Source organism: Falco cherrug, chromosome 17 (genome assembly GCF_023634085.1).
Source record: "Falco cherrug isolate bFalChe1 chromosome 17, bFalChe1.pri, whole genome shotgun sequence".
NCBI classification, from domain to species: domain Eukaryota; kingdom Metazoa; phylum Chordata; class Aves; order Falconiformes; family Falconidae; genus Falco; species Falco cherrug.
The window spans coordinates 1,588,731-1,606,581 of record NC_073713.1 but is presented as its reverse complement, the minus strand read 5'-3'; the positions used below and the strand labels follow the sequence as shown (position 1 = coordinate 1,606,581).

The 17,851-nt window shown below is 49.0% G+C and overlaps 2 protein-coding genes across 3 annotated transcripts in view; both read left to right on the top strand.

Annotated features, from left to right (window-relative positions):
• POU2AF1 (POU class 2 homeobox associating factor 1) overlaps positions 1 to 10,522 on the top strand; it is a 22,134-nt gene extending 11,612 nt beyond the window's left edge. The window contains exons 2-7 of one of the 2 annotated variants that reach the window (XM_055728568.1): positions 1,088 to 1,215; positions 1,928 to 1,970; positions 2,061 to 2,332; positions 3,794 to 4,065; positions 7,293 to 7,398; positions 8,011 to 10,522. In XM_055728568.1, the coding sequence (XP_055584543.1) occupies positions 1,088 to 1,215; positions 1,928 to 1,970; positions 2,061 to 2,332; positions 3,794 to 4,065; positions 7,293 to 7,398; positions 8,011 to 8,265 (1,076 nt within the window). In that variant the 3' untranslated portion in view covers positions 8,266 to 10,522. Of the gene's footprint in view, positions 1 to 1,087; positions 1,216 to 1,927; positions 1,971 to 2,060; positions 2,333 to 3,793; positions 6,089 to 7,292; positions 7,399 to 8,010 lie in introns of those variants that run through there. The other variant, XM_055728569.1, reaches the window with a different exon arrangement.
• LOC102053120 (POU class 2 homeobox associating factor 1) lies at positions 7,989 to 17,851 on the top strand. The gene is made up of 6 exons (XM_027806712.2): positions 7,989 to 8,157; positions 10,487 to 10,538; positions 10,948 to 11,114; positions 11,455 to 11,571; positions 15,203 to 15,367; positions 15,800 to 17,851. Exons 2-6 carry the CDS (start codon positions 10,523 to 10,525, stop codon positions 15,869 to 15,871), a joined length of 537 nt encoding a protein of 178 aa, XP_027662513.2. The 5' UTR covers positions 7,989 to 8,157; positions 10,487 to 10,522; the 3' UTR covers positions 15,872 to 17,851.

Sequence of the window (17,851 nt, the reverse complement as noted above, 5' to 3'; positions counted from 1 at the left end):
CGCCTGTTGGATATACTCAGTCTGATTTGTCCTGCAGAGAGGTGTAAATCGCTGCACTGCAGATCAGTGGCACTGAAGCAACATAAAGCAGATGCACACAGGTGAAGTCAGGAGGAATGAGGAATAAAATAAACACACTGTTTTTGTCAGAATCCTCAAGGAAATAGAATTTCAGGTTCAAGGGTTAAGGAAAAAGAAAAAAAAAGTAGAACATCACGATTGACACACCGAAGCCTCACTGAACGCAGCAGAATGAGACAGTAAGTGTAGAGGCAGTTTGAGCAAAAACAGCTTTGTTCCCTCTCTCTATTGTTGTTTTTTGTCTACCTAGTTGGTAAGTATTGAAGAGAGGAGGCCTTTTCCACCTCCTTTTCGGAGTGTGTGGCTCACCACTGCTATGCTTTTTACCTGTATGAACCGCCCCGGTCTGTTGATAGGCATTGCTTTGGGGAACGGGGTATTATCCCCTGCGCATCAGCAGCGACCCCCTTGCCTTGTACTGCGGCCCCCCGGCTTTCACCAACAGCCAGAGCAATATGCCTACTTATTCAACAGAACGTGTCTGTGGATACACCCTGTGCTGATAGAACACGGCTTCTGCACACCATAAAATCACCTGCTAGCAGGACAGGGAAGCTGCCAGCTCCGGCTCCCAGACCATCCCAGCTGCCAGGCTCGCACCAGCTCCTGGGCTGTGAATTATGGATGAATGCTTTTTTGCAAAAAAAAAAAAAAAAAAACCACCAAAAAACCCTCTGAGGCTGAATTTCTGGGTATTGCTGCAGCAATTTAACAGCTGGAGGGAAATTGCAAGCATACTTATTTCAGGTTAGGTTTGTCCTCATCATCCGTGTGGTCGCAGCATCCAAGCAGCAAAGGCAGAGAGTGAGCCAGTGCCGTCTGACATCACATAGGGGTCAAAAGACATTAGTAGCTAAGGAAGAAAATGTTTATGAGTCCGGACTGTAGCCAAGCTGACTAGTCCAGCCCGCAGATAAGCAGGCTGCCATGAGGAATTTGGCTCTGTGCAAATGGCAGGAAAGGAAAATAAATGTCACCTGCATTATTTTTTTTTTTTTTTTCTCAGCTTCTGCTCCAGAACAGCAGCCGCAGCCTCGCCCTTATCAAGGGGTCCGTGTCAAAGAGCCGGTGAAGGAGCTATTGAAAAGGAAACGGGGAAATGTTCATAGTGCCAGTGCAACGGCAGCTGCAACGGTAGGAGAAAAAACAAACACAGGCAGAAAATTCTTCCTCGGTAGCTAAATGATTGACCAGCCCTGGCACCAGCTGGCGATACTTTGGCAATGAGAGAGAAATCCTTGCATTTCTAAAGCATTCTCAAGGCAATACAGCCTCGTTACTTGGAGATACTGTGAAATGTACCTTCGGGTGGAGCGCCTTTAGGGTGCTGGGCACCTTCAGTCACCGTTAGCTTAATGGAAGGGTGCAAGCGCTTTGCCCTGGGCAGGATCTAACTCCCAGGAACAGAAGGTGGCTCAGAAGCCAAGCAGCTTGTTCAAGAGCACCAAAAATCAGCCGGAGCCATCCTTGCCTGTCCGCTTCCTAGTTTCAGCCTACCCCTACCTGTCCTCCCAGGAGGAAGCACAGTGACTGGCTCCTCTCGGGAGAGGAACTCCCCCTGCATCACAAGGTTTAAATAGTTTTTAAGGTCCCCTCGAGCTGAAGGGACGTATGGACTCTGGGGACATGTGTGCTGGCTGCCAGGGTCAGCTCTCTGGGGCCTTCCCAGGAGGCAGGTGGGAACCTTTGGGCACTGACACTGAAGTAGCAGCTGGTAATCAGCTGCTAATAGCTAATAATAATATATAATAATATGCTAATTAGCTAATATGTAATAGCTTCTCAGAGGGGACTGAGTTTGATGCTTATGGTCTTAATCTATGGATATTTTTCTTCTCTCTTCTAGGTTGTTTTGCCTCATCAGCCACTTCCTTCCTATTCACCGATGGGTAATGTTTCCCTGACTTCCTAAGTGTTTGTCGGCCCTGCTGCAGGGAAAGCTACGCTGAACTAGGGTTTAATCCTCTCCTGTTTTTTAGGCCAGCCTTGCATTGACATGGATGTTGCCGCCCCTGCCTTGTCTGTCGCAGATGAAGGAGCACTCTGTTCGGGCTGGATCTCCCAGGCTTCTCCTACATCCTTACAGCCTTTAACTCAGTGGACCACTTACCCTGATTACGTGCCCCACGAAGCGGTCAGCTGTCCGTACACAGCAGATATGTATGTCCAGCCTGTGTGTCCCAGTTACACGCTGGTTGGACCTTCATCTGTTCTGACTTACACTTCTCAGCCACTCATCACCAATTTTGCAGTAAGTCAGAAATACCTCAGTGTAAACGATAGCAAATTTCCTACCTTTGAGCAAGAGCCATGGGGATTGCTGGCTATAATTAGTATAACGTATCTAATTACTGTAATGCTGTGTTTCTTTACGGCTGTGCCCCATAGTTGTTCTAGCACTGGCCCTGTCTGCACTGTGCCGGCCATTCGTATGGTTTGAGCAGGACAAGAAGTGGTGGTTGCACTGAAATCAGGCACCTTCACTGCCATTTCCCCAGCTCTCTGCGCTCCTCAGGACTCTCAGTGTCATTAACACATCCGCTGTTCTTTGCTGTTGTCCTGGGAAATGAGTCATCTCTCCTCAAGTCAGCAGCAGAGCTGCCATTGCCCTGAGTTTGTTCAAGTCTATGAACAGTTATTTACAGCAGGAGAATACTGCTTGCAGCTCAGGGGTAATGATGGGGAATGTTACATTTGCTGTTGTTGACACTTCCAACCTCAGGAGCTGTTCTTCAGCTGGGATTTGCAATACCTGAGGAAGTGGAATTAAAGTCGTTCACTGAGTAGATGCACATTATAGTCAATAAATGCTGCTGGACAAGTACTTAGAACACAGTCCCACCAGAGATCCCAGCAGTATCCACGGGATTCACCACTATTTAATTCCAAACTTAAAAAAAAAAAAAAAGAAAGAAAAAAAAAAAGGTAAATGGGATTCCACGAAACACATCCACGAGGTGAAGCAGGGGGAATGACTTGGCAATAAATGTCTCAAAAATTGCTATTTGAAGATAGAAAAAAAGCAAGGCCAAAATAGCACATAAACATAGCAGAATATTTGGTTTCAGGCTGGACAAAATCTGTTTGGCTGACCCAAGGTGATTTGTTCTTCCTTAGAGGAGAAGGGCACAGAATTGTGTTTCAATGAAACTCAGATTTTCCTATTAATGTTTCAGTTCAGCTGCTGGAACTGGCACACCAAATCAGCAAAGGCCCGTGCCAGCATCCTGTGCCCTTCCCTGGTGAGGAAGAGCTCTCATTCCACCCACTGCTCTGCCTCAGCTGCCAGGACAGGTCAGGATGGACTGTTGCAGAGGCCAGAATAATTTTTTTGTTTTTTGCTGCCTTCAGCCTTGTGGCAGCAAAGTTGCGCCCATGCGTTCAACCTGCAAAAAAAAAAGACTGTCTCAGAAGGCAATTTTCAGCATGGGGTGTAACTGTCTCATGGGCTTGCAGCGCGGGTGGGAGTGGGAACAGAAAGCTAGAGGGAACTTGCCGTGAGTGTGAGGTGCTGGCAGCAACACCTGGGACACCCACAGCCACCACCCTCGTGGGAGCCAGCGTGGGAAAACTGTTACACGCAGTCGACTGCTTTACCCAGACAGGAAAAGGGATGGTAAAAGTGACGCTGAGCATCCTTAGCCTACTGTTTTGTGTCCTTCCCCCCCTGCTCCACCTGGCCAATTGTTTTATTTCTCTTCTATTTTAACAGCCACGAAGCACCCCCCCTGCTGTAGTGCCCCCGCTTGAGGTGACGGATCAGCAGCCCCCTCTCACCTACTTCCCATGGGCACAGCCCCTCTCTGCGCTGCCAGCCTCCACTCTGCAGTACCAGCCAGCTTCTTCCACGCTTCCCGGGCCACAGTTCGTGCCCTTGCCGATTTCCATCCCTGAACCAGCCCCCCAGGAGCTGGAGGATGCCAGACGAGTCATCGGCACGCTGCCCATTGAGAAGCTGCTGCTAGAAGATGAAGACAATGATACGTATGTTTTAAACCATGCTCTCTCTGTTGAAGGGCTTTAAGTTGCACAGCTGGGGCCTGATCCTCCCCTACTCAATACTCCACCTGGCACCACAGTGAGTTTTGAGTACAGAGGAGAAGCAGGCGGGGGGGAGGGGGGGGGGGGCGGGGGGCGGGGAACTTTACTTGCAAATTCAGAGTCCACCTCTAGCACACCATGACTTGTGTGTTGTGTGAAACTCGCTTTGTCCTGGGGCCCAGCACAAGATTTCTCTGCTGTCACATTTCCTGCCGTCTCTCCCGGGCAGGCTTTCAATCCTGTGTAGTTCTTGCGCTCAGCATCAGCACAAGGCGACTTTCATCCTCGGGCACAGGGCATGGTCTCAAGTGGACATCCCTGCAGTGTAGCTGTGGCCAACGGTCGCGTTTGGTGAGGGTACACTCGCCTCTGTTGGCAAGACCTAGTTCGACAGGACTGCTTTCCAGAGCAGAAATGCCTTACATGGGTGTCTCTGCCTTGTCCACGGAGGAACCTCTGCCTGATCCAGGCCACTAGAAAACATTTTAGGGGTCTAAATTGACATTTTTCTTTCTTAAATTGCACTGCTCCTTTGGAAAATAGGAAAACGTACAGTGTAGTTTTGTTCTGCTGGCGCAGGCAGGTGCGTTAGGCTGAAGGCAGAAAGTCAACACAGCTGAACTGAACACCCGTGCAGTCAGACATCCCTACTTACAGAGCAACACAAAGTAGCCTAGATGAAACATTTGAGTTCCCACAAAGGTGTAACCTGAAGATCTCACCCTGCCTGCCACTGGAAGGCAGCGCTGTAGGTGTGGGATGGTGGTTTGGAGTCATGGTCTGTCAGCTGCAGAATGTTATTGGACTCTGAGATACCCACCTTGGAGACAGTGGGCTGCTTTTGTGGCTGGCTGGTAATGCTGCGTGTTCTACCAATGGACAGATCCTGGTCCCACTGAAGTCACCGGCAGTTTACCCGAGTCAGGATTGCAAGACACGGCCCTATATCAGGAGATCATTGAGAAGACAGGGTCTTCCAAAATCTGGACTTCAGTCTAACAAGGAATTCATGGCATCACTGTTAGATGACAATACTTTCATTGGTTCTGTAGCATTTGAGTGTGGGGTCGGTGATGTTGTGCTGAGCCGAGGAGCCTTAGTGACCTCTCTTTGCCTTACTGCAATGGAAAGTTTCTCTGTGCTGTAGTCTCCCAAGCCCACAGCTGCACATATTTTCTTTATAGCTTTCTGATTTTCTTTCCTGGAGAATAAGTAGCTTTACTTTTTCCTCTGATGCAACTGTAAATATTATTGTTGATGTTCAGGAGTGCCATGCCACAGGCAAATATATTTGCAGGGATATATCCCCTTCTAACCCTGTTTATTGTTTTCTAATAAACAAGAGACTCTTGGCTGGTGAACACAATTTCTCTGGGTTTTTCTGCTTTCTAAAGCCCAGGATCCTTAGGTGATTTTATTATTTGCAAGACTAACTGCAAAATAATTTATTGCACTCTTTATTACCTGGTGTCCAGCACTCCAGTTGTCACCCAGGCAATATTTCAAGTTTATTCCTGAGTGAGGTTTGCAAGCTCAGGTTGAAAGTCTCGAGGACTTTCAAAGCATACTTTCTTATTTAATATTGACAAATCTGGAAGACATAAGCAATAGATCATGTAAGTGATCATAAAGTTGTTTGAAAATAGCAGTAGTTCAGGTGCATTGAAATTAGTGGCTTACATTTGCAGAAAAACCCAGCAAAGAAATTAATGAGAAGGAGCTTAGTTCACCGCTGCTTACTTCAGTTTTACGAGTACAAAGACATTCAGTAGGTAAAACTGGGATAATGCAGTTGTGAATCAAGCCTGTGGTTGCTAAGATTGCTTTTAAAATTTCTTTCACTCCAATGTGTGTAAATTCTCTGTGTGAATATAAAAAATGGTGAACTGTTTCAGAATTTCTTTCTGGGTTGTTCTGGTTAGAAAAAGACAAAATCTTTTTCAATAAAGATCTGCAGTAACTTTCACATGCCTAGAGTGTTTTATTTCCTATCCAAAAGGGTAACCCAGCATCGGTTTAGCAGTCATTTAGTTCAGTAACCTACGTGCAGGATAGAACCACAGATTAGCCGTTAGATTTACTGCTAGTGTTGCACATTAAAGCAGATTAAGGAGGAACTCCATGATCCAAATACAGCCTGGAGGCTCTGTTTACTCAAGCAGTCGTTCCTCACAGAAGCACTCCCGCAGTTCAGGTGTTCCTTCAGTCACTGCTATCCTCTATGTGCATCCCTGGGGATGTGTGGGTGTGCAGCCACAGCTAATGCTGAGCTTGACTGACAATCAGACTAGCCGTAAAGTTGTGATTCTACTTTCTGAAATTGCAAGGTGTGGCTTTGGGGTGCAAAATTACCTGTGGAAAGAAATGAGTGCCTCCCACCTTCTGACTAAAAGGTTTCAAATGTTGCTGTCTGGAGAGTCTGGTACAACTGCCTGTAGGATGGTCTCCTCCTGAGCAAAGGGGAATTGCAAAACTACCTGTGCGTGCCCTCGCGGATAGGGCTTGTGGGGATGGGAGTGGTGAGTAGCTCTGTGTGATTCTCTCCACCTCCAGCCATACAGCCAGGCAAGCCAAATGACGCAGTGAAGTGGTTTCCCCACTGCTGAGGGCCGATAGCAAGTCCCTAACTGCTACGGGTTGTGACAACTCTGTGTCTTCCGCACAGGGTAAGGGCTTTGTACCTCTCACTAGTAGTTTTGATAAAGGAGTAGAGCTTAACAGGCTGTTTACAAACGCACCATTTAGAAGGGGCTGTTTGTTACCCTGAATGGTGAGATACCACCAATGCATGCGCCGCTGTACCCCCCAACAAGTGATACCTACGGGCGGTGCGGTACCATCAGGCCCCCACGCTGGGCTTTGGGGGGGGGCTTAGATACCTCCCGGCACAGGCATGAATCTCACCTGAAAGAAAGCGCTGGAGTGGAAAGGAGACAGCGTGCCAAAGCTCAGCAGTGCTGAGGGCTCTGAGCCCTGCGCTTATTTTGAGGTAGGAAGCCCTTTCCGTGGCAGTGGGTGCTTCCAAGGTCAAGTCCCTTGGGGCTTATGGCACGGTTTTGTGGAACGCTGGGTAAAAAACCACCGAAGTGGCTATGCTACCCTGTAAAACTGTTTGTTCCCAGGGTGATTCATGGCCAAGCAGTGATCGATCTCTTTATTTGCTGTCTTAGAATTCTACATATTTATGCAGCTAAAGGTATGAGAGCGTATACATTGGCAGCTGCAGAGCGCATGAAATTGCTGCGAAGACTTGATGCCAAGGAACACAGAGGAAAGGTAATACGGACCACTTTCTCCCGCAGACAGCGGTGTTTGGGATGGGCATGGACTTTGCAGGACTGAGAGTAACTGATGGCTTGTAAAATCCAGCTCTGTCCCTCTGTTACTGCCAAGGAAGCCTTGGGCATTGATGTGCCTTGCTTCGGTGCCTCTGGCAGGATCCTAAAATTAGGTGGGGTGAGAATGAGCTTTTTCTCTTTTCAGCCCATGGTTCATAGAGTGATCTAAGGCCACACTGGTCCAGGAAAATACGGGTATGTTGGCAGCAGTCTCTGAGGCCAAGGGTTTTATGAACAGCAGGCTTACGCTAAGAGTGCTGCACGTGGTATGAGCAGCATTTCAAAGCCCCTGGACTTGTGCTGTCATCAAATTAGGGCTGAGGAGCACTAGAGGGAGTTCAGCAGGAGCTGGGAAACGCCCCCCATCTGGTGACGCCACGGGTCCGAATATGTGGGATTCAGAATCTGCCCGTGAGCTGCCTTCGGGTTATGCAGCGCAGTCCGTGGGATTCTAGATGCCGTTCAGCCCAGACTGCCTTTCCCCGTACGGTTTTACAACGGCGTCTGCTTCTAACCGCTCACGTTTTATCTGCTGTCCTGCTATTTTCAGACTCCGCTGCTGGTGGCTGTCACTGCCAGGCAGCCAGCTATTGTCTATGATTTGATCCAGACAGGAGCAGATGTCAATGCTGTAGACCACAAAGGGCAGTCAGCTTTACATCTTGCTGCAACATATGGGTATGCCCAAGTCCTTCAGGTAGGCAAAGCTTTTCTGGTTTTAATTGCTAGCAATATAAACCTCCACGAAAGCCTCAGTGTCGCTGCCTTTAAAAACTGTCCCAGAAGGCGAGGCGTCAGTAAGTGATGGAGACTGACCGAAGCATCCTTTTCCATCGTGTTAGGATTCAGCTTCCCAGGTTATTCCCGGGACTACACTTGCAGCCAACCTCAGGCTCCTGTCAAAGAGGAAACAGCTTTAGCGTATGGGTGGGGGAAAGGGAATTCTGTCTGCAGATCCTAGCTCTGAGTCTGCTGCAGGCGGACTGGGCGTGCTCTGCCTTGAGCCCCCAGTGCTGCATGGTGCCTGCTGGGAGGGGGTCCCCAGAGGCTGCAGGCAGCTGTGGGGTGTGAGCAGGAGCAATAATACTGCTGTGAAACTCCCTCCTGATGCCAGTGTCACCCAGGCGGGAGCAACAAATGGTGTCCCAACTCAAGCCAGCTGAAGAGAGAGCAGCTGTGACCCTGCGGACACAGGCACAGCCTTCAAAATGAGGCACATTTTCCAAATTTTTTCAAATTCTTGCAAAACCAAGAAGATTTTATGCAAAATCAAAAAATAATATTTTCTTGATTTTATGCAAAATCAAGAAGATTTTCCAGGGCATGAGAGAAACTGGACACTTGTATGGCCAGAACATACCAGAGTTTTCATTTTTTATATGACCAGATCTTCGCTTCCCTATTGCTTCACAGATCTTCCTTTGGACGGGGTCTACACCCAAGTTGTGTGCCAGGCAGACCCTAACAGCCCTGAGGAGCAAATAAGCACATTAGCCAAGGGGGAATTTTTGGAAGGGATTGCATGGCAGAGATAAGCATACTGGAACGTGTCTCTTAAACACTTCACTATAGGCCATAAAATGGAATTAATATAACGTGCCTGCCTTGATTCACGCCAGGGCTGAGTGTAGGTGGCTGCCATGCAGTTTCACAGTTTCACACCGCTGAGTTTATATGAGGACAGGGCACCTCCCGCCCCGAGGACGGGGGAGGTGGCGGTGGCAGTGCCAGGGCGGACCTGGCACGCTGGCAGCCCCCCCGCAGCGTGCGTAAGCTCTGCCTTGCACACACCCAGCCCCGAGTCTTGAGCAGGCAGTTAATGTGTAACGTTGCGAGTTCTTTGGAAAGCAGGTGTTTCATTCAGTGGGGAAAAGTGGTTTACATCCAGATGATTCCAACAAAGCCTCCTGAAGTGCCTTGTGGTGGTTTGTGTTTTGTTTTGGTTTTTTTTTTAATTATTTTTTTCCTTGACATGAAAAGGGAAAACGCACACAGGCTTGCTTCTCACTGTGGTCAAAGCCATGAAATGCTTTACAATTCATTTGTTTATTTTAATTGGTTTGGTTTTTTTTCTACTGGATTAAACATCTAATAGTCAGGCAGCTGAGAGCTACTTGTCAATATTTGATTTGTATAAATTATATTGTTGTTACAAAAAGGGAGCGCAAGCCCTAACCGTCCTGGATAATCTTTCGGCAGAAGGGTTCTGTCCTGCGCCTTGTCTAACTTGACAAGGTTCTGGATGAGTCACTGCTCTGCAAAAATTCTCAGCCAAGATGCTGTGATATCAACAACTTGCTTTATTCAATCAAGAGGAAAAAATGCACCGTCTGTAATAATATAGACAAGGAGCTACTTGGCTGCGTCACATTGAATCTCTAATTTTCTTAAGTTAAAGAGTTTTGAAAATTTTACTCTCTGCTAAATCCAAGCAGTGCTCATCTCCAGACTACTCTTTCCCGCCATTTACAAGCTCTGCATCCTCACTGCTGCAGCCATTGCAACAAACTTTGGTTTTAACCTGTCGCGCTGCTGCACGTCTGCTGCACATTAAAAAAAGAAAGTAAATAAATCCAGGCGGAGACTTTTCCAGTGTCAGCAAACTTTTAGGTAATAAAGTTTGGCTGTACATGTCAAGGAGAGATTTTCATTCATCCTTGCTGAGAATAACTCCGAAAAATTATGAATTGGTGTTATTGGTGCCTTTGCTGAATCCAGGGTGCAAGCGAGGAGGTTAGCGCTCGAGCTGGGGGCAATGACTTAATTTTACTGTTCTGAGCTGAGAATCTAACAGGGTGCTGTGCTTAGGTGGGGTTCAGGGTATTAGGGACGTAATCATCTTGTGTAACCCTGAATGGCCGTTAGGAAACAGATCCACAGCTCTAAAACCTAGTGTCAAATAAGGGCTTAGTTTGTAGTTATATGATAATTATCTGTTTGTTTGGTTTTAAATGTTAGTTTTGACTGATTTTGGCTTGGACAGTATTCTGCTGAACTAAAATCTTCCATTTCTCTGTTGTTCCTAGGTTATACTGTCACTAGGTTTCCCCCTTGATTTAGAAATGAAAGATTTTGAAGGTAAAAACCCTTTGCACAAATATTTTATAGCGATATTAAAAAAACCCAAAAATTTCATTTCAAAATGGCTGTTTCGTTGAGGTGCTGGTTGGTCTCTGGTGCTGTGCCAGGAGGCCAGAGCGGCCTCAGAAACTGCCGGGGCCGGGGGGAGAGTCGTTGCCGTGCACTCAATGCCACGGAGTTCAACGGTGCTGATGGTTCGGCGGTGATTGATGCACGGTTGGGACCAAGCACGTGCTGGAGAGCCCCATAAAGTGTCCGTCAGCCACTATGGTACCTTTGAAACCAGAGGAGGGCTTGTGCCTCAACAGCACCCACAGGGACGCGCGCGCTGTCCCCACCAGCTCTCGGTACATCGATACCCTCGCTGGGATTGCCTTCATCTTCCCCCCGTACTTGGTTTTTGCAGGTCATACCCCTCTGCACTGCGCTGTCCTGGCTCACAACGCCCTGCTCCGGGAGCGGGGCTGCCAGGCGCTGCCAGAGGAGCAGCAGAAAGATCTTCAGCACCAGAGCGAAGAGCTGGAGTCCTGCATCCACCTCCTGGTGCAGACGGGAGCCTCCATCTACAGCCGGGTAAGGCACCGGCGGGGTTATCCCTGTGCTGTTCGCTCGCATGAGCGCTCCCCTGCCCTGCCTGGAGCTGGTGCCATGCTCAGACCGGGGAACTGGGGAAGGACCAAAGGACCAAGGCTGTTCCCTGCTCAAGTGGCTGGTTGCAGGGTTAGTTGCTGCCTTTTGGAGTTGCTTTCTTGCAGCCCAAGGCAGACACTGGGCAGTAAGACGGGAAGGAGATGCTCCACATCAGCTGCGGAGCTGCCCTGGACTTTTCTCCGATGGGTTTATATAATATCTTCAGGTTGTTCTCCAGAATATTTCTCATTTTGTTTGGGGTTTTTTTTCTGTTTTTAAATAGGATGTGAAAAGCAACAAGACAGTTCTTCATTATACGGTCCAGGATGGGAACATCTCCCTGCTCAGATACTTCTTGGAGCTGAATGCTTTCAAGTCCAAGGACTTTGTTAACAACAAGGTGAGTCCGGCTGCGTGTGGACAGGATTTGTGCATGCACCCACGGGCAGAGGAGGTGCCGAGAGCCGTGTGAGAGCCGTGCTGTGGTGGGAGGCTGTGTGCAGACAGAGGTGTTAGGAGACCTGCGGGGTCCTGCAGAAACCCGTTATTCTCTTCCCACGCGTGTCTCTTTCTGGAGGAAAAAAGCAGCAGTTTGTGAATCTAGTTTTTTGGGGTTTTTTTACCTGAAACTGCATTTTCCAGTAAGTAGGCACTTCACCTGGAAAGCAGTACCTGGCTTGAGCTCTGAGCAGCGTCATGAAACACAAGCCCCTCTCCCAGCAGGCAGGAGCCGACAATGAGAGAGCGAGACAGCCAGGGAGGAGGAAGGGCATGGGAAGCGGTTACTTGAGGAGCAACATGAATTTTATTACATTAGGCTGAAGGCTGAGAAAACAGATCCGCAGTGGTGCAATGGTTTGCTGTTGGCAGCAACGTAACGCCGAGAGATGGCAGCTTAGGGCAGCGGTGGATCGATGGCAGGCGGTGTCTCCTGCCGAACGTGCCGCTCATGGGAAGGACGAAGCTCCTGTTTCAGTTAGGAGAGGTGGTGACTCTCTCTGCCTTAGATGTTATTTGCAAGTCTTCTGGCTCTGTTTGTGCCTGGGCACAAGCTGGTTGTTGTGATGGCTGCCCACACGTTTGAGCCTGGAGAATCAAAATATTTACAGGGCCCACCAAGCCCTAAGAGTGCCGGGAGCAGTACCAGGGGGCAGACCCGTACTGCAGGCAGCGAACTGGGGGGAAACCAGCTGTCGAAGCGCTCAGCATCCTTGCTGAGCACTGTGGTGAGCAGACCACCTCTGACTCGGGGGGCTCAAGACGCTGCTTTAGGCACCCCGCAAAACCCTGATCACTGAGCTGAAGTTTTGCTAACGTTGGTTGCTCCGTGGGGGGTTTCTGGAGGCACAGCCCTTCCGAAGTTGTTCAAAGCAAACCAGAATCCTGCCCCGCGCCGCTGTTGTGTCACCCACCCCCTTGCTGCCCTGTGCTTCACCTTTGAGCAGATACCGAGCAGTGACACTATCTCGCAGATGCATCGGCTTCACCCATCCTCCTAAGCAAAAATCCTGACATTCCTGTGCCTCAGCTGAGACATCGCTCTGCACCATCAGCCGCAGCTTGGGCGCTTGGCTGGCTGCCCCTCCTCAGCAGGGCTGGCTGGGTGACACCGGGTGCTTCTGCAAAAGGGTGCCCTTGAGCAGGGAGGGACAGAGGCAGGGGAGGACAGGAGGACGAGGCTAGAGCTCTCTGTTTTGAGGCAACCAGTGCTTTAGCTTTTCATTTCAACAGTTGCAGTCTCTTAGCCTTGCTTGTACTCCCCAGAGCATCCATATGCTTGTGTCCATCAGAAAGGAACCGAATGTTTCCTATCCACTCAGTTGCTCACTTGGGAAGCAGATCCTGGGCAGCTTCATGGTTTTTTCCCCCTACAGATTTCTGTTGGACTGGAGGAAACGTGTCACGCTTTGTGTATGTGGATAGTAACAGAGTTTCTGCCTTTCTGTACAGTGAAGGGCCTTCCTGCTGCCTTTTCACTACATTTTTTCTGTATCTTTTAAGACCCATTAGACAGGTCCTAGCTTGTCCGTGGGAGTCGGCTGTTGTCTCTTGATCACAATCCTGTGAGAGCTTCCTACTGCGATAGGATCACTTGGAGTCTTCACTGTCTGGGACAGTGAGAAATACGATGGTGAGGTTGTCCAATACCTTGGCTTTTTAGCTCTTCCAAGTATGAAGAAGGCAAGAAAACAGAGATGCTGGAGTCCATGTTTTGGCTTCCCTGGCTCACCCACGGCTTGCTGTGGTTTTCTCATTCCAAATCCATTTCCTTGTGGATTTTGCAGTGAGAAAAGCATTGAGGCCTTTGAGGTATTTTTCAGCTGAAGGATTCCTAGAGCCCACATGTTGGTGCTCTGGGCCATTTTCTTGTATAAGCCCTATTAAAGTCCATGGGAGCCCTCAGGACCAGGCGCGGGCAAATGGCCTCGTGTTCTTAGCCCTGTCCCTGGATTTGGAAGCTATCAAGTGCTCCTGCCACAGAGATGCAGCAAACGACTGCAGATGTTTCCATTTTAATGAGAAGTCCTATAAAGAACTTGTAACTATCCCTTGACTCTGTGGGATGATAAAATTGACAAGGATCTGCTTGTTCAGGGCTTGTAAAAAATGCCTTGTCTGAGAACAGCCGCAAAGATTTGGCTGTTTTGTCTTGTGCTTCAGTGTCCCTTATGGCTCAGCAGTAAATTGTATGTATTCCTTTTAACAACTGGAATAGTAATACACATTGCAATTTGTGTCCAGCCATTCCAGGATCATGACAAATCGATGGTGGTTTCTGAGAGAAGAAATACACAGCTGCCTAAATGAGGCTTCTGGCAGCCTAAAAATACCTTGCCTCACGCATTTGCTTATTAGGTTTTTCTCATTTCAAACCGTTAGCAGTCATACCTGACTGGGCAGGAGCACAGGTTTCTACACGGTCTGGTGGTACCAAGCTCTTCTCCAACCAACTGCAGCACGCTCCATCCTGCGCCGCCCCGTGGCTTCACAGCAGATGTTGTCTGTCCCTCCTGCACCGGTCCTGCTCCTGAAAAAGCTGGAGGCAACGTGTGCTTAAGCAGGGCCTTGACCTCAGGACTCTGCTTAATGGCAGCCCCATGAAAATAAAGCCAAGCACTACCTTCAGCGCTCTGGGAAGGAACCAGGAGAAGGTTTGGAGCCTGGCAGGATTTATTCCGTCTGCTGCAGAGCCAAGCTGTCTGCAGCCCTGTTGGGTCCAGAGTACACAAAGTCCCTGGGGGTCGTGGGCTGCTGGACCCCTGGCTTGGCTGGAACACTGGGACAGCTCGGTACCGTCCGAAGCACTCCGGTGTAATGCCGGGAGTTTGGTGCCTTGGGAGGACTCACACAGTCCACGATGCCTGGGATCCTGGAGATCACTTTGAGCCTCACCTATAATCCCTGCACTATTGGGTCTGGCTTTCGCTTGTGTCAGCGTCTCTTTACAACTTTCTGGAACTTGCAAGTGATTGTAAAAGGGAGTTGTGGAGCTGTGTAGAGCACAAATGGGTCTGCTGCTGCCGGTCCTTGCACAGCCCGTGTGTGATGGGGAGCACAGCGTGATGGGGTTCGTGGCCCTCAGACTGACTTAAAAGGTTTCCCAGGGAAATAGTTCCTATTGCTTCTCCTCGATGAACTTGCATGTTACATGGCCTCTGCCTTTATCTTTTTCAAAGAACTCATCAGGCCTCTGCTTACACGAGGGTGCGATTCAGCAGGGGGTTGCAGAGTGATTAGGAATGTTGCTGATGCAGCACTATTTGTTAGCTGTACCCAAAGCATCAAAGCCCCCCAGGTAGCACTCTATCAGAGAGAAAATTCAAAATCCATAAATCTCTTGCACGAGCAGCCGTACGTGGGAGAAGCAGAGCAGGGCTACTCCCTCGCGTCCTGCTAGGTAACCAGGTGAGGCTTCTTCAGCTCTCATTCCCCCAGTCTCCATTTCTAGGACAATTTTGAGTAGGGGACACAGCTTATCAGAAGTTTTCTCTTCTTTTGTTCTTCATTTTCTTTTCCTTCCACTGCATTAGGCACATGGCAACACAGCTTTGCATATGGCAGCCGCATTGCCTCCTGACAAGAACCAGAAAGAAATCGTCCAGTTGCTCCTTGACCACGGGGCAGACCCGAGCATCCGCAACTTAGACAACGATCAGGCAATCCACATGGCTCCTCCTGGAAAAGCTGGGGATCAGGTACAGGATCCAGATTGCTGCTGCTTCCTAACACATCTGTGCACCCCGCAGCTGTTGGTCCTTACCAGGGGAACAGTGAGGACAAGTCGTATGACATGGATCTGACTTTGCAGTGGGGCAGGCTTGGGGGTTCCCCGCTTCCATAAATCCATAATCAAGGACCACCAAGCAGGCATTAGGTGGAACTCCAAATACATCTGGGGAGGTAACACCGTGTAGTTCTTTCATAATGGCAGCAAATCTCAAGGAATGATCAGGTTTCATGCCTACAGGTATGGAAAGGCTCCTGGAGCTCCTTGTAGTCCCTGATATGTTTCTACATGTATTTAGTTACACTTATACATGTATGTAAGGGCGGGGGGTGTATGTATTGGGGTGTCTGCATGCACAGTTTCAGATGGCATGTAACGAACTGCTACATTTTTTTGGCAGGTTAGGCATTTGCTGAAGAAAGGGAAAGTCGCATCTGCATTCATCTCCTGTCGCCGAAATGCCAGATCCTAGGGCGCCTGCAGTTCCTGGGACGGCTTCAACTGCACTTGCTGATTGCACATGGCCTCTTAGAACAGCTGTGAGGATGGTTCACCAACACGTCCCTGCCCCTAGAGCCTTTCAACCAGGTGTTCCTCAATGTCACCTCAATGTCTCAACCTGTAGACCACGAGCAGCATGCAAGAGATCAGAAGATGAGCTTTCAAATGGTTGAAAACTTTATTTTGTTAACAAAGAATACTAATAAACTTCGAGCATTGCTTGCAAGCCAGGAGGCAAGCAAAGCAAACGGCTCTTACATAAATAAGGAAATGTTCAAAGTACAGCCAGCCTTTGATTTGGTGGCAGCTGAAAGCCGCGGTGGTGGTGGAACACAAGACGGTGGTTTGGCTATAAAAGGTTGAGAAATGCTGCTCTAAGACAGGCTCAAACTGTGCCGCCTCTTAGGTCCTCTGCAGAGGGACTGGTTGAAGTGATGAAGCCTTTGGGATGTGTGATTACCTCCATCGTTCCTGCTAGCCTGGGAATGCAGGAACCTGAGGGGAGGGAAAAGACTGGATGGAAGAGGTCAAGTCAGCCTGAGGAGTCGCCCATGGCTGTATTTTATGCGAGTGAGTGGACAACCAAACACAAGAGCTCCAAGTGAGGGTTCCTGCACGCTGCTGCTACCCCATTTCTTAGCACTTTTTGGAGGAAAGCTGAAGCAGCTGTCCATGCCACAGTCTCCCACCCCACCCCGAGAAAAGAAAACAGATGCTTTTAGAAGCAAGTGCGTAGAATCATAGAATATCTCCAGCTGGAAGGGACCCATAAGGACCATCGAGTCCTCCTCACAGGACTACCTAACATAACAACATGGGTCGGGTTCTCAGCAGGGCAGGTTCCTGTGGCTCCCAGTGCTTCCCAGTGAAGGGAATCCTCTCTGAGACATCTGATCCGATCCCAGTCTCCAGCTCTGCTGGCCAAACACAGCTTTGGAAGCAGCTCAGTGGGGAGCTGAACCCTCCCCTGAGCTAATGCCTGCGGAGGAGACCGGCTTCCTTTGGGTCTCCAGCGGGTTTTAGGCATGGACAGGGTAGAAAACTTCTGAGCTGCGTGGGCTTGTCCGCAGCAGGGTCAGAGTGCAGTGTAGTTAGCAAGTGCTCTCCTGTTCCCATTCTTACCCAAGAGGGCGTTTGAACAGGTCCTTCTTATTCTTTCTGTGAAATGATTTGTGAATTGCTGTGCAATCGACTGGCAACAGCGTCTCTGCCGGGTCGGTGGGATGGAGGGAGGCAGATGCCCGGAGGGAGCGCGAGCCATGGTCTGACAGCCCTTGCGCAGAGCGGGGCTCACCGGCGGTACGTGTCCGGAGCTACATTTGCTGATCTCTCAGTGTTGCACAAGTTATTGCTTCTAGCAGGACTGAACAATAAGACGAAGGGCAGATGTCTCAAATCGCTGCAGTAACTTCCTTGATCGCCCACACGATGGGACGGGATTTTCTGCAGCATTTGCCAGTCTCACGGGCCTGGGATGTTTAAACAACTGTTTAGCAGACTTGAACAAAAGCTCTTAAGAAATGCAGTGATCGTCTCAACTTTCTCAGCCCTCCTCTCTGCTGTTTTGCTGTTACTTCTCACTACATCGTATCTACAAACCTGCCAACATCCGCTGACAAAAAAGCAGGCATGTATTTGCATGTGTTTGCATAAATTTGCATGTATCTGGGCTTAGGCCAGCAAAAGCATGTGCTTTCTTACTTTGAAGCGATGTTATTACAAGCCCTGGATTGAGTGATAATTGCATTGGCGAGTTTGTACTGTCTGTCCAGACAAAACGGTCAATAAAGCATCCGTTTCTTGAACTTGCTGGCAGCAAAACCGTAAAACTGTGACCAGCATGTGGCACGTGACGCCCTAGGGAAAATGTAGAACGCTTTTTGCCATCTAGAAATGTCTGCAAGGTGACAGAAGTCCTTTTGCAGCAAGTAAAAATAATACACGAACTGCG